Below are 19,966 nucleotides of genomic sequence, written 5' to 3'. Positions count from 1 at the left end.
TTGGACCAAATCGGTGTGAGAAACTATGAAGCTATAAAATGTTGTTTCGGAAGAGTTGAATATCCGGCAAACTTGAGTTATTGAATGTTATTGCACCCAACAATGCCCTAATTAAGCTCTCCTTTACGTGTTAACATTTTTTCAGCAATTTTATTATCATTTGAATTTGTCACAACACAACACAACACGACGCGCGACGCCTAGTTCGAATTCTTTTTTACTTATTTTTTACCTGAAACAGCGTTACATCACACAAACCTCGTACCTGAGTGTTATATAGTCTCAATAACTACACTAGCAAAAACTAAAATACTTAAAAATACTTAAATATCATGACAAAGCCACGACTTCAATATTATTTTATTGTGATCAACATGTACTGTAACACGAACGGCGTGAAATACATCGCAAAAATTTCTGATTCCTGCCGTATACAGCGCTGCGGTCGGAATTTTTCGAAAAAAAATTATTTAAAGATTTTCTATATAAGAAGTGCTTCTACTAAAAACCTATTAAAAAAGTGCAAGATTTGCAAGAGTCTATTGTCAAGACCAAAACCAAGATTGGATCCTGCAAGACCAAGAGCAAGATCAAGGATATCTTGGTTTTGGTCTTCGTTTTGCTCAATACTGTTTCTGGTTCTAGTAAACTTTAGGTACCTCGGAATTTCACACTTTTCTTTGTTTTCTTAGAAAGATTACTGTAAATAGAGCATATTAAGACAAAAAAATTGTTGGATCATACAGTTTTTTTTGAGCATTTGAGTTGCTTTGGTTAGCTTTTCTTTGTGGAGGGTGTTAAGCTGTGGTTTTTATATTTTAATAATTAACTGTGATTTTGCAAAAATATTAGATTGGTTAGGATTTGGGTTGCTTTGGTCAGCTTTTCTTTGTGGACGGTGTTAAGCTGTGGGTTTTATATTTTAATAATTTACTGTGATAGATTGGTTAGCATTTTAGACACTTTTAAATGATTTTTTTTGGTTCAAAAGTGATTCATCCAAGGATTTTTTTCTTTTAAACTGTTCTATAGCAATAGAGCTTTCGACTGAAAAAATAAAAATTGCGAAAGTCTGAGGTACTTAATGTTTACCAGACCCCTGTTTCTTATATAGCTAGCCAAAATTTTACCCCCTCAATTTTGTTGAACGTTACTAACTAACTTGGTATGTTATACTAGCTATATGTTATATTATTATAAATAATATCAATAAAATAAAAATTCCTATTTTTCCCAAATCTTACCCTCATTTTTAAGGTAAATCTTTGTCACAGAACCAATAAAACACTGATGCAATGGATCTACCTCAAAATGTTTAAATACCATAGTCTCGTTATGGTCCTTTGAGCACGCAGAATAACAAGGAAAAGCAGAAAATAATAATCACACATCGGCATACATTAAGAAAAAACCATCACAATCTAGACCGTGACTTTGATATTGACGTTATATAAGTAAAAATTAGTTGTATATCCATGTTTTGCAAACTTTTCGCTAGGTTTTCAATCAAAATAGTTCTTGCAAAAACTTCCCTGATTACTTTTTCAAGGTCAGGCTATACATCATTCCACGTATTTTTGCTAGATACGTAATAGAGTAAGAGTTTTATGAGAAATATTATGTTATAAATTAATAAATTTTATCAAGCCTAGATCTGTTGCTATTATTTTGTATTATTTTTATGAAAATTCTGTAGAGAGTGTTCCATTTTCGCGCGTGTGTTTTACAGGGTTACTTGTTTATGAGTACAGATACAAAGATGTGGTTTTCACATCACACTGCAACTTCTTTATGAAACTGAATTTGCTACGCACAGATTTGTTCCAGCCTTCTTATTTCTTCAAATAAAGGGGAATTTGAAAATTTTGCAATTTTCGATCCCCTTTGTATCTCGGATGTCTTATAACTTATCGAAAAGGTAAAAACTGAGTTCAGTAGAGTTTATCTTTATATTTTTAGAAATCTCACAACAGGGCAAATAAAATAAAAACATATGTGCAAGTTACCCCATTTAAAAAAAAGTATAACTTTGGGACATATTTAAAGAATGACAGCTTACAATTGAGGGTTGAAACCTTTGGTGTTACAACAGCAAAATATAACACTAATTCACCACAATACACCAAAATACTTTACTTTTGCACTGAACGCGCATTTTGCTAACACAGTTAGCACAACGCGTGTCCGAAAATCTAGTTACGCCACTGAATTCTAAGTGAAAAACTCTATGGGGCTCAATTTTCACTTTTTCGATAAGTTATAACCTAACCGAAATACAAATAAAAAGTCGTGAAATGCAATGAAATGACCAGCCTCTTTAAAAATAAACACAATGGGCGTCTCAAAAGTGGCTCACCCCTATAACTTTTTTATTTTTTCAGATAAAATAACCAGATTTGGTATGGTAGTATATAACATAAATTACAGCGCTTTCAGATGGAGCGGACCGTCCGCGCCTTCGAGCAAGCACCTTTGGTTTATATGAACAATTTCACATGGTCGCGTGTGCTCCGTTAGACGGAGTTTGTCCGACGGCTATCTTGAAAAAACACGAGGGACCAGGGGGTAAGTGCATGACGAATTTCTGTACAACAAAAGGCAATGAATGCTCGATTACTCGAATATTGCCCCGCAATGCCCCTTTCCTACTCAATCATGCCCGACAATGCCCCATATTTCTCAACAATGCCCCGTATTGCCCAATAATGTCTCGTATTGTCCAACAATGCCCCGTATTGCCCAACAGTGCCTGGCAATGCCCCTTAATGCAATATATAACTACCTCTTTTCATTGCATATGTTGAAAAGAGACAAATAACATTAAAAAGGGTAAACAATTTTTTATATAGCCCCTAGATAGTTCTTATGTATTTTATTTTCATAATAAATTACCTAAAGGCACAAAAACCATAATATTTATATTTTTTATTAAAAAACTACACATAACAGAAATAAACTCCCTTTCGCAGAAACAACTTAGGATTAATAACAGACGAACAGTTTATATTTTTAGGTAGGTATACATTATGATAACAAGTTATTCCCAGAAGAATAATAATTGGCTTAGGCTGTATCACAATAATTCAGACATCACCGTTACGTAATACGTACTAGAGTATAGACATAATAACTTCAGATATACCTACCTAAGTAGATAAATAATAAAAAGAAACAAAAACTTTAATACTTATATGTTATATGTTTTTAAAATTTCCATTAAACTAACACAAAGTAAAGTTTTTTAAAACTAAAACAAAATCTGGCAAAAACTTAAAAACAAAAATCTGGCAAAAACTTAAAAAACAAAAGATTTTTTTATTATTTCTTACAAATAAAACTAATTTCTGGCCTAATTTATTCTATAAACTAAAATAAATTAAGCATTTTCTTGGATCAAAATAGATTAAAACTAAAAGAACATAATATTTTTAACACAAAGTAAAGTTTTTTAAAACTACAACAAAGTTAAACCTTTCTTAAACTAAAGACCTGGCAAAAACTTGCCCAAACTTGCTTTATACCTAAAAGACATAAGATATTTTTTTATATTTTTTACATTTTCTCGGATATACATTTAAGTATTTTTTTAATAAACAAAATTCCTAATTAGTTACTCTACAGGGTATCCCTTTTAAACGATACCACTATTGCACTTATTGCAGTCTCCGAAATGAATCGGTTAAATTATATAGAAGTTGCCTTTTTCGAGGCCAAAAAACACGTTAAAGTGTAAACGTTAATCCTGTAGTGCGTTCACAGTAGGCAACTTTTCCCTAATTTAACCGACTCCGACCTATAGCTCTTTCCATTTTGGAGATAGCAATAGTGGTATCGCTTAAAATGAACTCCCATATACATACTGCGACAATAACTCAACAACTACATACTCCGAAACAATAAACAAGCTGGCTGGAGCTAGAGCGTTGACCCGTTGTGCTGACCACTCAAGCCGTTTGAGTGTTTGTGACGTAATCAAAGTGATGGCGGGAGGATGCGCGCGCAATATATTTAGCTTAAATATTGCACCACATTGCCCTTTCAATGCCTCATATTGCCCAACAATGCCTCACAATACCTTGTATTTCCCAACAATGCCTCATAATGCCCCCGCAATGCCCCACAATGCCTCGCAATACCCGACAATGCCCAATGCCCCGCAATGCCTGACATTGCCCCGCACTGCCCGACAATGCCCCTAGGTTGTACACCACATTGCATTGCCTCATGTACTTACCCCCTGCGGTCCGTCGCGGACGTTCCGCTCCATCTGAAAGCGCTGTTAGGATTGATTGACGTATTCAATTGTTTTTCGTCACTTCCTGTTTCACCGGAAATGACTACAACTTTTGATTTTTAAATGACACCCCCGGTATATTTTTACATTATTCGATAGAAAATTACACTCTGAATAGAATGACATATCATATGTCAATTTTTGATATTTTTGCATATGGTTTATTTGAAATTGTAGCATGCGGTTCAATACCAAGTTCAGAAATACCAAGTGACCATTTTTATTACCATTTTTAAAATTTACATGGGATTTGCTGTGAATGCAAGTTCAGTTGAGCGAAATATAAATATAAAATGTAAATCTTACTAATTTAACAGTATACCGCATGTTCGAAAAAAATATAAAGATATAAAGAAATATATAAAGAAAAGTACAAGCCAAGTAAATGACGTCTAGGCCTTGACCTCGGCAAAATTCATCGATTGTCATTCCCCAGCCGTCTTCGCCGCCGTTTTTTTTCGATCGTGTAGTATAATTATATAAAAGATAATTGACAACTTAATTAAAAAGATTAACAAAGAATCAGAACAATTTAAATAAAATTTCGTTTCAATCATTATTTGTCAATATCAATATTCATATTATCGGGGTTAAAGATCACCGAATAATTATTAAAACAATCATGTCAGAAAATGTTGGTTAAATTTTAAGAATGTGGTGTTATATTAGCGGTTTAATTTATAAGTGAATAAAAAAGAAAACAATCTGTGCCACAGTTGATTAAGTAAGTAACGGAAAATGTTTATAATAGATTTTTCAATAAAAATATTGAGTTTCTGTAATAAACCATCGATAAATAGGGAATACCCGTTGTTTCATTTCAAGGTTATTTTGTAATTGAGTACCGGCAGTACATAATGGTATTTTATTTGGGATAGTACTCAAAAAAAGTGTTTACGAAAACAACGGATATACAGAGGTAAATGGAATAAGGGCGCAAAAATTAGAAACTTATCATTAATCTACTGTTTAGATTTGGATACTAATCTGTTTCAATACTTTATTATAATCCTTTGTCATTTATACCCGTTTATACCGCTAAAACCGCTACCGTTTTGAAAATATTAGTTGTCTAGTGTATAACAGTCAATTCAGATACTTTTTTTTAAAAGATACTGGGTGTTTTTCAATAGTGGCTTACATCTCTACATTTTATTTTTTTTTCGGATAAAAAACGAGATTTGCTATGTTAGTAATAGCTTACTTCCGTTTTCTCATATTACCGATTCTGAACCGTCGTAGAACTGTGATGCGTATGCGCAGAAGGAAATATGAAGACATTATTTGATTTGCGCATGCGCTGCAGAGTTCTAGGACGGTTCAGAATCGGCAATAACAAGAACCCGAACAAAGCTAATATGGCATAAATTGGGATTGATTGGTGTAGGTATTCAATTATTTTCGATCACTTCCTGTATCACCGACCGGAAATTACTATAACTTTTTTACTTTATTTGACATAAAATGCATTCCGAATTAAATGACATACTGTATGTCAACTTTTGATATTTTTAATTAAAAAAATTAAGCTTCATTCAGAGCCTCGCAATTAGTGGAATAAATTAGTGGTTTCAATTACACTTTATACTTTTTAGTTTACGATCATTCACAATATTTAAAAAACACAATTAAAATTAATCCTAGCAATAGCTTGCGTTAGTCAGTTATATCTATAGGGAAAGCCTAATATTTAGCTTATAAAACAATCAACTTTTGATTTCTAACCACAAGTTTCCTTGACGGAATATCCTCAAAGGCCAAAATAACATTTCTCGCAAATTTTGAAGTATAATTAGTGGAAAAGTTAAAAGTTTGATAACTTTTTTTACTACTTGAAAATGTAATTACCACTAATTTTGACGTTCTGAATGCTTACATTGAAAGTAAAGGAACAAACTTCTACGCTAATTGAAACCACCAATTTATTCCACTAATTGTCAGGTTCTGAATGAAACTTTAGTATTTTAAATTTCAATTTAGAGTGTTATTTTATTAAAACCACTAATTTTTATTAAAGGAGCCTTAGAAACATAGATTTGAACATATAACGGTTTTCGTGTCTTTTCCTGGCTCAGGGCCGTTCCTGGCGAGCGTGCAGTGCGTCCACGCACGTAGGCGCAACATTTTCGGGGCGCAAAATCGAAGTGTCAATCAGTAGGTAGTTTGTAGCAAAAAACCGATACGCTTTCTTGTTAATAAAGAAATACTTAAACATACATCATATAGGATAAAGTTTGCTTAGCGTCTTTTTTGCGTTGGCCGCACCGAATAAACAAGTCTATGGCAATCTGCCGGCAACACATTGACTACATCTATTTATTTTTCACTTTATTCATTTTATGGAAAGCACTGTTCATTAAAATGTTGTATCCTATGTTATAGGGCTTGTTTCTCTCTACATTTCCTGTCTCACAATATACCGTTTGTTTCGGGGAAGGGATCACAGTTTCATAGTTGTCGATTTTACAGAAATCAGTGCATGTATATTATTTCGTATATTTTTAGTTTTATTGATTTTTTGGAAAGCACTGTTCATTGAAATGTTTTATGCTATGTTATAGGGCTTGTTTCGCTCTACAATTTCCTGTCTGACAATATACCGTTTGTGTCGGGGAAGGGATCATAGTTTCATAGTTCTCGATTTTCGAAAGAAATCAGTACATGTATATTATTTCGTATATTTTTCATTTTGTTGATTTTATGGAAAGCACTGTTCATTAAAATGTTGTATCCTATGTTATGGGGCTTGTTTCTCTCTACAATTTCCTGTCTCACAATATACCGTTTGTGTCGGGGAAGAGATCATAGTTTCATAGCACGACAGAAATCAGTGCATGTATATTATTTCGTATATTTTTCATTTTATTGATTTTATGGAAAGCACTGTTCATTAAAATGTTCTATCCTATGTTATAGGGCTTGTTTCGCTCTACAATTTCCTGTCTCGCAATGAACCGTTTGTGTCGGGGACGGGATTATAGTTTCATAGTTGTCGATTTTCGAAATAAATCAATACATGTATATTATTTCGTATATTTTTCATTTTATTGATTTTATGGAAAGCACTGTTCATTAAAATGTTCTATCCTATGTTATAGGGCTTGTTTCTCTCTACAATTTCCTGTCTCACAATGTACCATTTGTGTCCGGGAAGGGTTCACAGTTTCATAGTTGTCGATTTTCGAAAGAAATCAGTACATGTATATTATTTCTGATTTTTAGTTTATTGTTTTTATGTATTGCATATAAAATGGGTCAGTTTTTTTCTTTAGGGTACTATTTTTGTTACTAAATATTTGTGTGGTTTTGTTTGTTTTCTTTATTTAATAAATGTTTTTATACTTTAATTAGAATAGTTTTTTTACATTTCCAATTACATATTGCTCGTTTGTCGCAGAATATGAATTCTTTAAATTTTTGAGATTAAGATTAAAATATATAATTGATTTAAAAAAAAGGGGCGCACCAAAGAATGCTGCAAGTAGGCGCCAGATACCCCAGGAACGGGCCTGTCCTGGCTGGTTAAAATATAAACAAAATGGTATTTCTAATCATAACTCAATTCTTTCAAATGAAATGAAGGTGGATAATACGAATATTTGGAAAAAGTAGTTATTTACGAATTGTATATATTATATACAAACATACCAAATCTCATTTTTTTATTTGAAAAATAAGTAAGTAACTTTTGAAAAACACCCGGTATTATTTCAACATTGAGAAACCGAATTTTTAGAATTATAAATGACTTCTTTTCAAGATTTATGAATAATAATGACCTCAAATACATCCAGTGAGTTACTATGTCTTTCTGAAGATATGAACGATATGCTTTCCTATATGGGACAATATGGAAGTGGAGAAATATTCATATCAAAGGAGTTTTGGCAGGAAGGAATAGCAGTAATAAATATCAGTAATCCAGAAAAACGAAATGCCATAAGTGGTAAGTACTATACGTTAAAGTACCTGTCAGTTTGACCAAAGCAGTCTTAAATGACTTAGGATTACTGAACCATGTATGTGGGTTCAAAAGAGATCAATATATACTGTGTGACATAGATATTGGAACATCCAGTATATGCTCTCATATATTTATAATGTTTTGTCGGTTGATTGCCAGAATAAAGTGTTGTAAACGATAACATTTTTATCCCAGACTGTTTACAAATAGACTTTTCTTTCAAAGATTAATTTTTGCTGCGTGACTGACAATGCAAAAATTCATTTTAGTGCCTAGGCATAAAAGTAAAGCACTTTTACGCCTAAGCATAAAAGTACGAAAATATATTATTAAACTGATATAAAGTGTCAACGAGCGTAACCATAATTCAACGAGCGTAACCATAATTTCTCGATATAACTACTTACAAGCAGAGCTGCAACAAGTCAGTTTTGAAAAGACTTAAGTCATTTTTAAAATCAAAATGATGTAAATCTTAAGTCAAATTCAACATAAAATTCAAATGATTTAAGTATTAAGTCTTTGAATTAAATCATTTTATTTCAAGTCGAGTCATTTTTGTAAAGACTCAAATCAATATAACGTTATTTAAGTCGTTTTTATGACTTGAGTGTATATTTTCTACTTAAGTTTTTATGATCTTCAAGTTAAATCAGTAAAATGACTTAAATCAATATCATTACCCTCAAGTTAAGACTAATATAATAATTCAATTTAAGTACCTTTTTCAAATGTTGGTATTAATTTTCTTGTATATTGGGCTATTTTCTTATTAAGTATCATATTATCAATTTACTGTAGGTACAGATGACAATAAAACCACTTAAAACGATTTATTTTCAGAATAACTAATTGAACCCTATGCTGGAACAACGTTGTAAACGCCAAATTGTGTTTTTGTGGGAAATCGAAAAAAACGAAATATGCTCGTTTGCTTTATCAAGTTAAATGTTTATATTTTATTTATATTTAATTAAATAAATTTTTGACAATGTACAATTTCTATAATTGTATAAAGTATTGTTTTAGTTTTGTATGTTTGCTGTTAGTTTTATATGTTTTTTTATTGTTAAGTGAAGTTTTGTATGTTTTTTATATTCTTTTTTTTAAGCTTTGTCAACAAAATTGTAAAATTTTTTTTATGACAATAAAGCAATTTCTTTCTTTCTTTCTTAAAAACAGTATCAGTCAATATCAAAAAGGTATTTTTATTAAACAAATGAACGAAAAATTAAATACATTACATATTATAGTTTTAAGCGTGACTCAAATTTTGATAGAAATGAATATATATTAGTGGAATATAATCACACATATGTAACAAGTTTTCATGCTTTTACTTTTTGATTGGAAGAGGTTCTGTATACGCCTCCCTTAGGTCGTCTAGGGTTAAATCGATCGTCTAATTCCTGGGTGATCTTAGCGAATATGTTGTCCATAGTTGAACTATATTGTGGCATTTTCTTATCCGGACACTGTTTGGGTCATCCAATGTTATTTATATCCACAATCCCTGTGTAATTTTGCATTTAGGGTCCTTCCATAATGAATTTTCTGCTTCAGTAAAATCTTTAAAAACGATTGATGCATATAGATAACTTTGAAGGGATTGTGTACTTTTGCTTTGGCGATTACCTCTTTCCATTGAAAAGGCACATAAACTTTAGAAAGTTTTTTTACTCGTTCCATGAGAGTAAAATTTCTGTCACACGGCAAGAAGCTGTGCCCACTAACCAAAAACTTCTGCTCCACTGTAGTAAAGTATTTTTCTTTCACTAATAGTCGAAGCAAAGTGACCATTTTCTAATTATTATTTTGTCCCACACATCTGTCCGACCAAACAAGTTTTCTTTCCTCTCCTAGACCAAGTCGTTGGAAATTTTGGGTGACATAATCAGTGGAGCCTAGATGTGCTATTCCTTCATGCCATAACATCATTGTAGATATATTATTTCCCACGTTATTAACACAATAGTTATAGGTAGAAAATTGCCTCTGATAAAATGTGGACGAATGAGTTAAGTTTGGACAAAAAAGTACTTGCTGTAAATCGGTGCACAGAACTACATAATCTCAGTGGAGCAAAGCTTCATAAACAATTTATCGCAGTATGAGCAGGTGTCTGATCTGGAGTCCAAACCGCAAATTAAAATTACTTTTAAATACGTCATGATACGTCCTTAATGAGGTTTGACTATGTGGGTATTTTTCCAAAAATAGTCTATGCGTTTTTGAGATGCTGAGATCGGGAGAAAGGCAATTCTTTGAGGATGCATTCCTACTGTAATGATTTTCCTGCTGTGGAAATGATCCAATATGATGGCATATGTTATCCTTTTCAGTTGCCTTAAGCTTTTTTAGGCGATTCATATGCTTCCCGCGTTTGTCTCTTACATCGATGCCGGATTTTATTTTATCCACAAGGTATTGAATTCGTCTCTGTGTAACTGAGAATATGTAGCAGAGTGTTGATTTGCACACCTTTGTGTTATTTATGGTGTATTTTACAGTCGTTTGGCGGCGGGATATTGCCTATTCAACCCTCCTTCTCTTCGGCTCTTCGATGGAAATAGCTGCCGCGAGGTATTGTGATTGTTTATCATAACTAAGTTCTCTGAACTTTCTAAATAACGTTTGGTGTTTACCCAACAATAATTCGGCAGAGCATCCATTAGGGGACTGCAAACACTTGCATATACGTCTCTATAAATAAAACTGAGTAGCAAAATCTATAATAGTGTATATTTTGTAATAACTTACCTCATCTGGTCGTTTTAAAGCTTTTTTAGGGATATTCCTAGACGAAACATAAGGGTCCCCACTATCTCTACTACGTTTCCTGACAGTCTGCTTCCATTTGTCAATATGCATCTTACGTTTTTTGCCTCTATTTAGCTGTGTCTTAATGGCGTCTGTCAAAGTAACATCCATTTTTGCTTAAAACAACAAATGTTGCATTAACACGTGTAAACAAGGCAAGCGCTCGCGAAATTAAATCGAAATGACGGCGCTGTTCCACGAAATTACCAATTCGACTAATCAAAATGACGCTAGAAAGGCGGCCAAAAATTTACCTGCGCCGCAAATATCGCGTTAGCAGGTTATTTATGGCGCATACAACGTTGTTCCACGGAAATAGTGCTTTAGCATAAACTGTCGGTTAGAACGTTGTTCCAGCATAGGGTTCAATTATAATCAACAATAAAGAAATAAAAATAAAAGCACAGAGAACATAAAAACACAACTTAATATATATTTAATTAAATTTTGTGGAACTTTATACAGGATGATCCATTTTCGCGTGTTTTACATGATTTCTCGTTTATGAGCAGAAGTACAAAGATGCGACTTTCACATTACTGCTACTTTTTTATGAAACTATAAGTGATACACAGATGCTAAAATTTCAGAATAAACAAATTTCAAGTTGCCTAAAGAATGTTTTTTGGATTTATTTTTTTGCAAATGTTATGGGTTGCGCAGTAGCGAAATACCCCCAACCCCCAGCCAGACTTAGGATTCTGGGTTCACCAGTTAATAAACTATACATTTTTAGTTATTCTAGCTTGCCTGAAATATGTTCTCTAAATATGTCGTCAGCTCTTAGGCTATAATTTTACACATAAAATAACAGCGATCTTCATTTCGTAGCAATCGCTGACACCGTTTTTTTTTTTCTGTCATACGGTATTATTCATTGTGCATACTTTTCATAGCTCAAACTTTTTTTCAGGTAAAATGCTGGTAGACTTCCACTCCTGTATATCCGAACTAGAACACTGGCCAAAAGGCAAAGCAGTCATACTACAAGGTCTTCATACAAATTTCTGTTCGGGTTGTGATCTGGACTTTGCCAGGACCTGTAATACACCAAAAGATGCTTTCTATCTCAGTTACTTAATGGGTAATATCTTGGAGAGGTTAACCAAGCTTCCCCTCATCAGCGTTGCTCTTCTTCATGGGCCTGCATTGGGTGGTGGGGGTGAAATCGCTTTGGCTTGTGACCATTTGGTTGTGGCCGAAGATGTGAAGTTTGGATTGGTCCAAGGGAAGATGGGTATTATAACGGTGTGGGGAGGAACAACTAGGTACTAGAATACAGACTCTTTTGTTACAACATCTTTATGTTATGTTGTCTGGGCAACACACGGTCTATAATAATACTAGAGTTTATTATTTCACCTCTTTATACATGTTTTGTTTACGTTCACTAAGACTTGACACACACAGAAAGAACAAAATTGTTTTAGTCGAAATCGTAATATACAGGGTAGTCCAAATTGTATTCGGGAAGCTATGGCAGCATGCTCTACCGATTAAAATAATTAAAAAAAATTCGTATAAATGTATGTCCTGAAATGCTTGGTTTTGAAGATACAGTGTCATTTTTATTTAGATTTTTTCCAAATAATTTCTGAAGTAATGACAATCCCAAGCAACACAGATAGTAGCAGGTACGTTCCTGGGACTACAAAAGCGACCATCAAGTAGACTGCGACGACTGCGAAGATCGACGGCTACGTTGCCGCCACGTAGCCGCCACGTAACTGTTACTAAAATGGGGAAGAATTTAGGGTAACTGGGTAGTATACCGGGTGGTCCCAGGGACTAACGCTGCCACTATATTTCGTAACTATAAAGTGAAAGGGTAGTAGCGGCCACTATCCTGCTACGTAGCGGCCTGGTCGCCCCTAGGTGGCCGCCTGGTAACTGCTACTATATAGTAGTAAAACATTCTTCTAGCGACCTCTACTTTTGAAAAACGTTTTGAAATAAAATAATAATATGATATGACAGCCGCGGTGCATGGCCATGTTAAAGTTAAGTTAATAATGGCGTATTATGTTTATGATGAAAATAATGGTTTTTAATCGCGTATTTCGGACACTTTCAGGGACTAATATAACGCACGTCACTGACGCACGTCACTTTACTGACAAAGATTACCGAGTTAGATGGAAATATTTTAACGCGCCTTCGAATTAATTCAATTTTGTAGATATTTAAGGACAAAAAATAATATCAAAAAATATTAAAATAGTATTTCGTAATGCACGAAAGTATGTTCGAGTTCTAATTGGAAAAATAAATGCTTAAAGCACTATAAAACTTGGGAAAATAAAGAAAAAATGAAAATATATTAAAAAATAAATTTAATTAAAAAATGTCTGACAGTAAAAAATGGCTGACGCACACTTCGCTACGATAAAGTTAGGCTCTTCCCTATGAAGTAGCAGGGACTACCCGTTTTTTACTTTAAAAGATCTAAGCTACTTCCAGTGATTAAGTTGTTACTACGCAAAAATTACTTTGTAGTATCGGTTACTACTTTGGAACTTTATTATTCTTAAATGTATTTAAATTTTGTTCACTATGGTAACTACTGGGACTAGAAAGTTACTTTGAACACCCAAAAAGTCGGACAATCAGGCATTTTGTGACAATATAGTTCCATATGTTTCTATAAAGTTCCGCCTACCTCTCATCTCAAAACAATTTAAGAACACTATGATGTGTCTTGTCCTGACTGGTTAAAAGACGCCTAAATTGTATTTTTAATCATATCTCAATTTTTTCAAATGGAACGAGGATGACTTATTGGCATATTTGAAAAAAAAAATTTCGGAATAATTTGGTACCACACACTTGGTATTTCGAGACAAATTGCCGTTATGAACCGATGTTACAATTTCAAATAAACCATATGAGAAAATGTCATATTATGATATGTCATTCTATTCAGAGTGTCATTTTCTATTGAATTAAGCAAAAAATATTGAGGGTGCCATTTAAAATCAAAAGTTGTCTTTTCCGGTGAAACATGAAGTGACCAAAAACAATTGAATAAAAAAAATGATGAATGAGAAAATCGAATTTTTACTTTCACCCTAATCTGATTTACATCAATTCCAGTCTCCAAAATTTCATTTAATTCTGTTACAAAATCATGTAAAAAATCTTGTAATGGAGGTTTTGACTCGTCACAATAAATAGCTGCCACCATGGGTTGATCGCAAGGATATTCATGCATTTTTTGGAGCATTGGCCAAAATTCTAATGGAGAACTCTTAAATGGAGGCAAGCCGTCAACATTAAAAATTAGAGACACCGATGCTAGGTTGGTCTCTTTGGATAAACGTCGTGCTACTAACAATGGCACAATATCTCGGTGTACTCAATAAAGTCCTGCTCTTTCCTGGCAATGATGTTAAGCCTTCATTTTTTGGTATACCAAGTAAATCTGTTAAAGCAATGTGGCTAATTTGGTGTTTTAAGGCCCATTGCCTTAGTTCCTGACTGATGTTACTTTTTTCTCTGAGCTCTGTTTTATCTTTAAATTCATCAGTAGTCACCAACTCGACATTCCTAGAAAAATGCAGCTACAAGAACTTTACAAATATATAGAAAATACGACAATTATACATAATAATATGTATATGAATTTCCAAAAATAGATTTAAAATAATTTATTGTCATATCAAAGCCCAGTCATACTTCTCTAAATTTAATCCAATAAACCCTTTATACTGGTGAACTTGTCTAGGAAGTTCCACTAGCAGCGCAGTGAACAAATAATCTTACTGATCTTTATTTTTGTGGTAACGGACAGGATGGGTAAATACGCGATCTGCTACTATAAAGAAATATTTTTTAGTTTCCACAACTTTATAGTAGCAAGACGCCAATAGGAGTATAGTACCCGTTACTTTATAGTAATAAACCATAGTCGCAGCTACTATTTTGGGACCAACAATATTTTGGTACCCAAATGCCTCGTAACTTTAAGACCCAAAATAAAATATAGGATACTGCGACTATTCTGCGACTAAGCATGGGACTATATAGTAACAAGTACTTCATACACCCATTTCAGTAGCACAGGCTGGTAGCCGTTCCGTATTTATTGTCACTATGTAGATTTTGCCACTTAGTGGTAACAATGAAAGGATTTGCGTAGTCCCAGTTACTAGTCGCAACAATCCATTTGCTACTTTAATTTTGGGTGTTTAAATTCCAAATGACTAGTAACAGGGTGGTAACAGATACTATCCAAAAATACTTTGCAGTGGTATTACCGGATATAGTGACAAATTTGGTAACAGGGTGCACCCAGGAACTATGTTTTGGTAGCCAGTCTTAAACCGAAAAGATTTGGAACTATCTGTGTTGCTTGGGATATTTGGATGAAAATTGGGGTCTGTTTTTTTTAAATGAGAAATTTGATTTCGATGTTAATATGACTCCTATGTAAGGAGCGCTACCTACATATTTTTTAACTGCGGTTTGAAGAGTAATAACACGTCGTTTGTACCTTCATAAAACTATTGAGTAAAAATTATACAGGGTGGTCCGAACTGTTTTTCTGAGAGTTTCTGGCAACATATATTCTGCAGATAAAAATAAGTAAAATAGTTCGTATAAATGTATGTCCTAAAATGCTCAGTTTCGGAAATACGGGGTTGGGTTTTGGAGATATAGGGTGTAGAAATTTTACTTTTATTTCGATTTTTTCCAAATAATTTCTGAAATAACGTTAATATTTCGATGAAAATTGTTGTACCGGAAGTTTTTTGACATGAGAAATTTGATTTTGATGTCAATACGACTCCTATTAGGGGGCGCCACCACATACATGTGTTGTAACGGTTTTGAAGAGTAATAACTTTTTGTCCATACCTGTATAAAACTGTTGAATAAAAAATATACATTTTCGTAATTTTTTACGTAAAAAATGTCTCTTGGTAAAAATCGCTACGAACAACCGTTCTCAAGATATGATAGTTATTTGCCTGAAATGATAAATTTGGGACATTTTTAATTTATTAAATTAATCATAATTTTTTTTTCGAAAAAAATGATGATAAAACAGTTTCTCTTGAACTTTTGGCACAAAAACATTTCAATTTTATGATTTCAATCTAATAACTATTTAGTCAACGTGTTTAATTTATGTCAATGATGACAAGTATTGATAATTTCGATTCCAGATATCTCCAGAACAATAATTACTCGTTCCGATTTTACCAGATACCTTTTTCGTAAAAAAACGTCGTAATAAATGTATGTATATTTTTACTCAGTAGTTTTATACAGGTACAGACGAAGATATACTACCCTTCAAACCAGTTAAAAAATATGCTACCTTTATAAGTAGGAGTAATCATATTGAAATCAAAATCAAATTTGTCATGTCAAAAAACTGCACCAATATTCATCCAAATATTGACGTAACTCCAGAAATGATTTGGAAAAAATCGAAATAAGAATGAAACCTCAACACCCTGTATTTCCGAAAGTAAGCATTTTAGTACATACACTTATACGAACTTTTTTACTTATTTTATCGGCAGCATATGCTACCGAAATTTCCGGAATACAGTTGGAACCGCCCTGTATATTTCCACCAATTTCTAAGTAAAAAAGACATCTTGGTAAAAATCGCTACGACTAACCATTCTCGAACAAAAATATTAACCGATAGACTAACAACAAAATTTGACGGATACCAAGCAAAAGAACAAGCAAGCTTCAGAAAAGGATACAGTACAGTTGATCACTTATTAACTATGAAAATACTAATAGAACGAGCCAATGAATACAACATCCCACTATATATTGCATTTGTAGATTTTGAAAAGGCTTTTGATAGTGTTGAGCACTGGGCAGTAAAAGCTTCCTTAATAAATAGCAGGAAAGACTACAGATACGCAGACTTAATAGCCAACATATATAGCGAAGCAACAACAACAATTAAAATCCACGAAGGAACAAAGCCAATTGGCATAGGAAGGGGTGTCAAACAGGGTGACACAATATCCCCTAAACTCTTTAACCAGGCATTAGAAGACGTTTTCAAAAATTTAGACTAGGAAGAAAAAGGTATCAAAATATGTGGACAATACTTGAATCGCCCAAGATATGCGGATGACATTGCCTTAATAACAGAAAAGAAAGAAGAACTGGTAGAAATGCTGGAAGAACTGGATACATCAGCTAGAAGAATAGGCCTAAATATGAACTACACTAAAACTAAAATCATAACAAACACAGATGAAAACATAACAACCAGAATAAACCAAGAAAAAATAGAAGTTGAAGAGTATATATATCTGGGACAAATGATTAAACTGAAAAAAGAAAACCAAACAGCTAAAATAAAGAGACGAGGAAGACTGGCTTGGGCAGCATTTGGAAAATTAAGTTACATATTAAAAAACAAAAGATATCCACAGTACCTCAAAACCAAAGTATATAATCAATGTGTAGGTGTACTTACTTACGGATCCCAGACCTGGACACTGACAAAATCAAATAGGTATGGATAAGGTAACAAAATCTCAAAGATCTATGGAAAGACAAATGCTACATATAAGGTTGGCAGATAGAAAAAAGGAATGAATGGATCAGAGGAAAAACTAAAGTAAGGGATGTTAGAAGTGAAGTAGCAAAATTGAAATGGAAGTTTGCCGGTCACAATGTCAGACAGAAGGATGATCGATGGAACAAATGCATCGTAAACTGGAGGCCCTGAGAGAATAGAAAAAGTAGAGGAAGACCCCAGATGAGATGGACGGACGGTCTGAGGAAACATGCAGGCACAAGATGGATGAGCACGGCGACAAAGAGGGAAGAGTGGAAGAGATTGGGGGAGGCCTATATCCACGATCGACCGAAGAGGCTGAATAGATAGATAGAGAACCATTCTCAAGATATTAGGAATATGCATCATCAATACATGTCATTACTGACGAAAAATAAATATGTTGACTAAATAGTTAATTGAGTGAAATAATAAATCTAGGAACTTTTTATTTTTATAAATTAATTATATTTTTTCTAGACAAAATTATGCTAAAACAGTTTCTGTTGAACCTTTCACACAAAAGATTCAAAATCTGTGATTTTGGTAGTAACAATCTAGTCAACATGTTCAATTTTTGGTAATGCGATGACATATGTGTTGATTATTTCGATTCCAAATATCTCCAAACCCATTAGTCGTAGCAATTTTTTTCAAGAGACATTTTTTACGTAAAGGCGGGGGAAATGTATATTTTTTCACTCAGTAGTTTTAAACAGGCAAAGACAAAAAATATTAGGTACTCATCAAACCAGTTAAAAAATATGTAGATGGCGCCCTCTACAAGTAAGAGTATAAATCAAAATTTTCATGTCAATAAACTTTCAGGTACCAATTTTCATCAAAATATAGACCTTAGTTCAGAAATCATTAGGAAAAAATCGAATTAAAAATTAAGTTTCTACCCCCTGTATCTATAAAACGAAGCATTTTACGACATAAATTTATACGAACTTGTTTACTTCTTTTTATCCGAATACAATTCGGACCACCCTGTATTCTACTTATATTCTTGATTTTCTCTTGCTCTTTTAGACTAGTAAACAAAATAGGACAACAAAAAGCCCTTCATCTGCTCCTATCAGCCAGAATACTCAACGCCAAAGAATGCATCGATATAGGACTAGCTATCAAATCTGTCAAATCCGAAGACAGATTTGACGAAGTTCTACGTTGGACAAGAGAACACACCCATCTTGATGTTTCAGTGGTGCGAGCTTACAAAAAGGCATCAGTTTTGAATTTGGAAAATATTGACAGTTTATTGGTTAAAGAAAGAAAGTTAGGTGTACCGCTTTGGGGCGGTCCAGTTAATAAAGAGGCACTTGAGAGACGTATAAAGCATATTCCTAATAAAAGCTAAAAGTTTTTTTGTATAGAAGTTTTTAAAATATTAATCTTAAGAAAACTTTACATAACACTCTAAAAGCTATTACTTGTACTTGTAAATACTATTTATTTGAAGATTTTCTATGTAGAAAGTGCCTCTAATAAAAATCTTTTTAAAAAAATGCAATATTTGCAAGAGTCGATGATTAGTGAGCACAGGTAATTTGTATTTTCATCTGTTGGAATCTTCCCTCACTCGTTGGATACTATACTACTATACCATTGTCCAACTATGCTTATACAACTACGAAATAATTACACACCCTCAGAAATTTCACAAACGAAAACAGCAGTGGGATTCTGTAAGCTCCGTAGCAAGAAATTTCCTGTCTAGCCTATGATATTTGTATACGATTGATGAGTCACTAGACAAGAGAAGTGTTTACAGAATCGGGCCTCAGAATTTTTAGCAAGTTATGAGTTGCTAGATAAACTCAAGTTAGGGCACGAAACACGTTTTTTTGACAATATGTGGCCAAGCTTTCCAGTAATAGCCGGAGAGCTGGCGACATATTATTTAGAGAACATATTTTAGGCAAGTTAAAATAACAAATTAAAGTTTATTAGCTATAGTGAACTCAGAACCCTAAGTCGGGCAGGGGGTTTGCGGTTATTTTGCTACTGCTCCACACATTACATTTGCAACAAAGTAAATCCAAAAAATATCTTTTTTGGCAACTTGAAATTTGTTTATTCTTAAATTTTAGCATCTATTTAACCCAGAAATAAGTATACTAGACTTTTATTTCGATTTTAAAGTGTAACCCGACCGATATGTTTAATTATTATACCTGGAAAATATACTTTAGGCATTCTAAAATGTTTACAGCGTGTTTATTAGGTAATACTAAAAGATATGTGTTAATTGCCAGACGAAACTTGTATTTATCTATAATTTAGATTAGTAAACGTTATTTTTGACAATTTTTGACTTGTTTTCATTTTCTAAAAAAAAAAA

At 33.2% G+C, this 19,966-nt stretch overlaps 1 protein-coding gene across 1 annotated transcript; it reads left to right on the top strand.

The window, feature by feature from the left end:
* The first annotated feature begins 4,883 nt into the window (after positions 1 to 4,883).
* Positions 4,884 to 19,935, top strand: LOC115880460 (ethylmalonyl-CoA decarboxylase-like). The gene is made up of 4 exons (XM_030897666.1): positions 4,884 to 5,018; positions 8,055 to 8,240; positions 11,992 to 12,346; positions 18,655 to 19,935. Exons 2-4 carry the CDS (start codon positions 8,069 to 8,071, stop codon positions 18,980 to 18,982), a joined length of 855 nt encoding a protein of 284 aa, XP_030753526.1. The 5' UTR covers positions 4,884 to 5,018; positions 8,055 to 8,068; the 3' UTR covers positions 18,983 to 19,935.
* Positions 19,936 to 19,966: the final 31 nt, after the last annotated feature.

The sequence above is a fragment of the Sitophilus oryzae genome, unplaced genomic scaffold (genome assembly GCF_002938485.1).
Source record: "Sitophilus oryzae breed Bouriz unplaced genomic scaffold, Soryzae_2.0 scaffold_1624_pilon_pilon, whole genome shotgun sequence".
Classification (NCBI taxonomy): domain Eukaryota; kingdom Metazoa; phylum Arthropoda; class Insecta; order Coleoptera; family Curculionidae; genus Sitophilus; species Sitophilus oryzae.
This window is presented reverse-complemented; position numbering and strand designations above follow the sequence as displayed.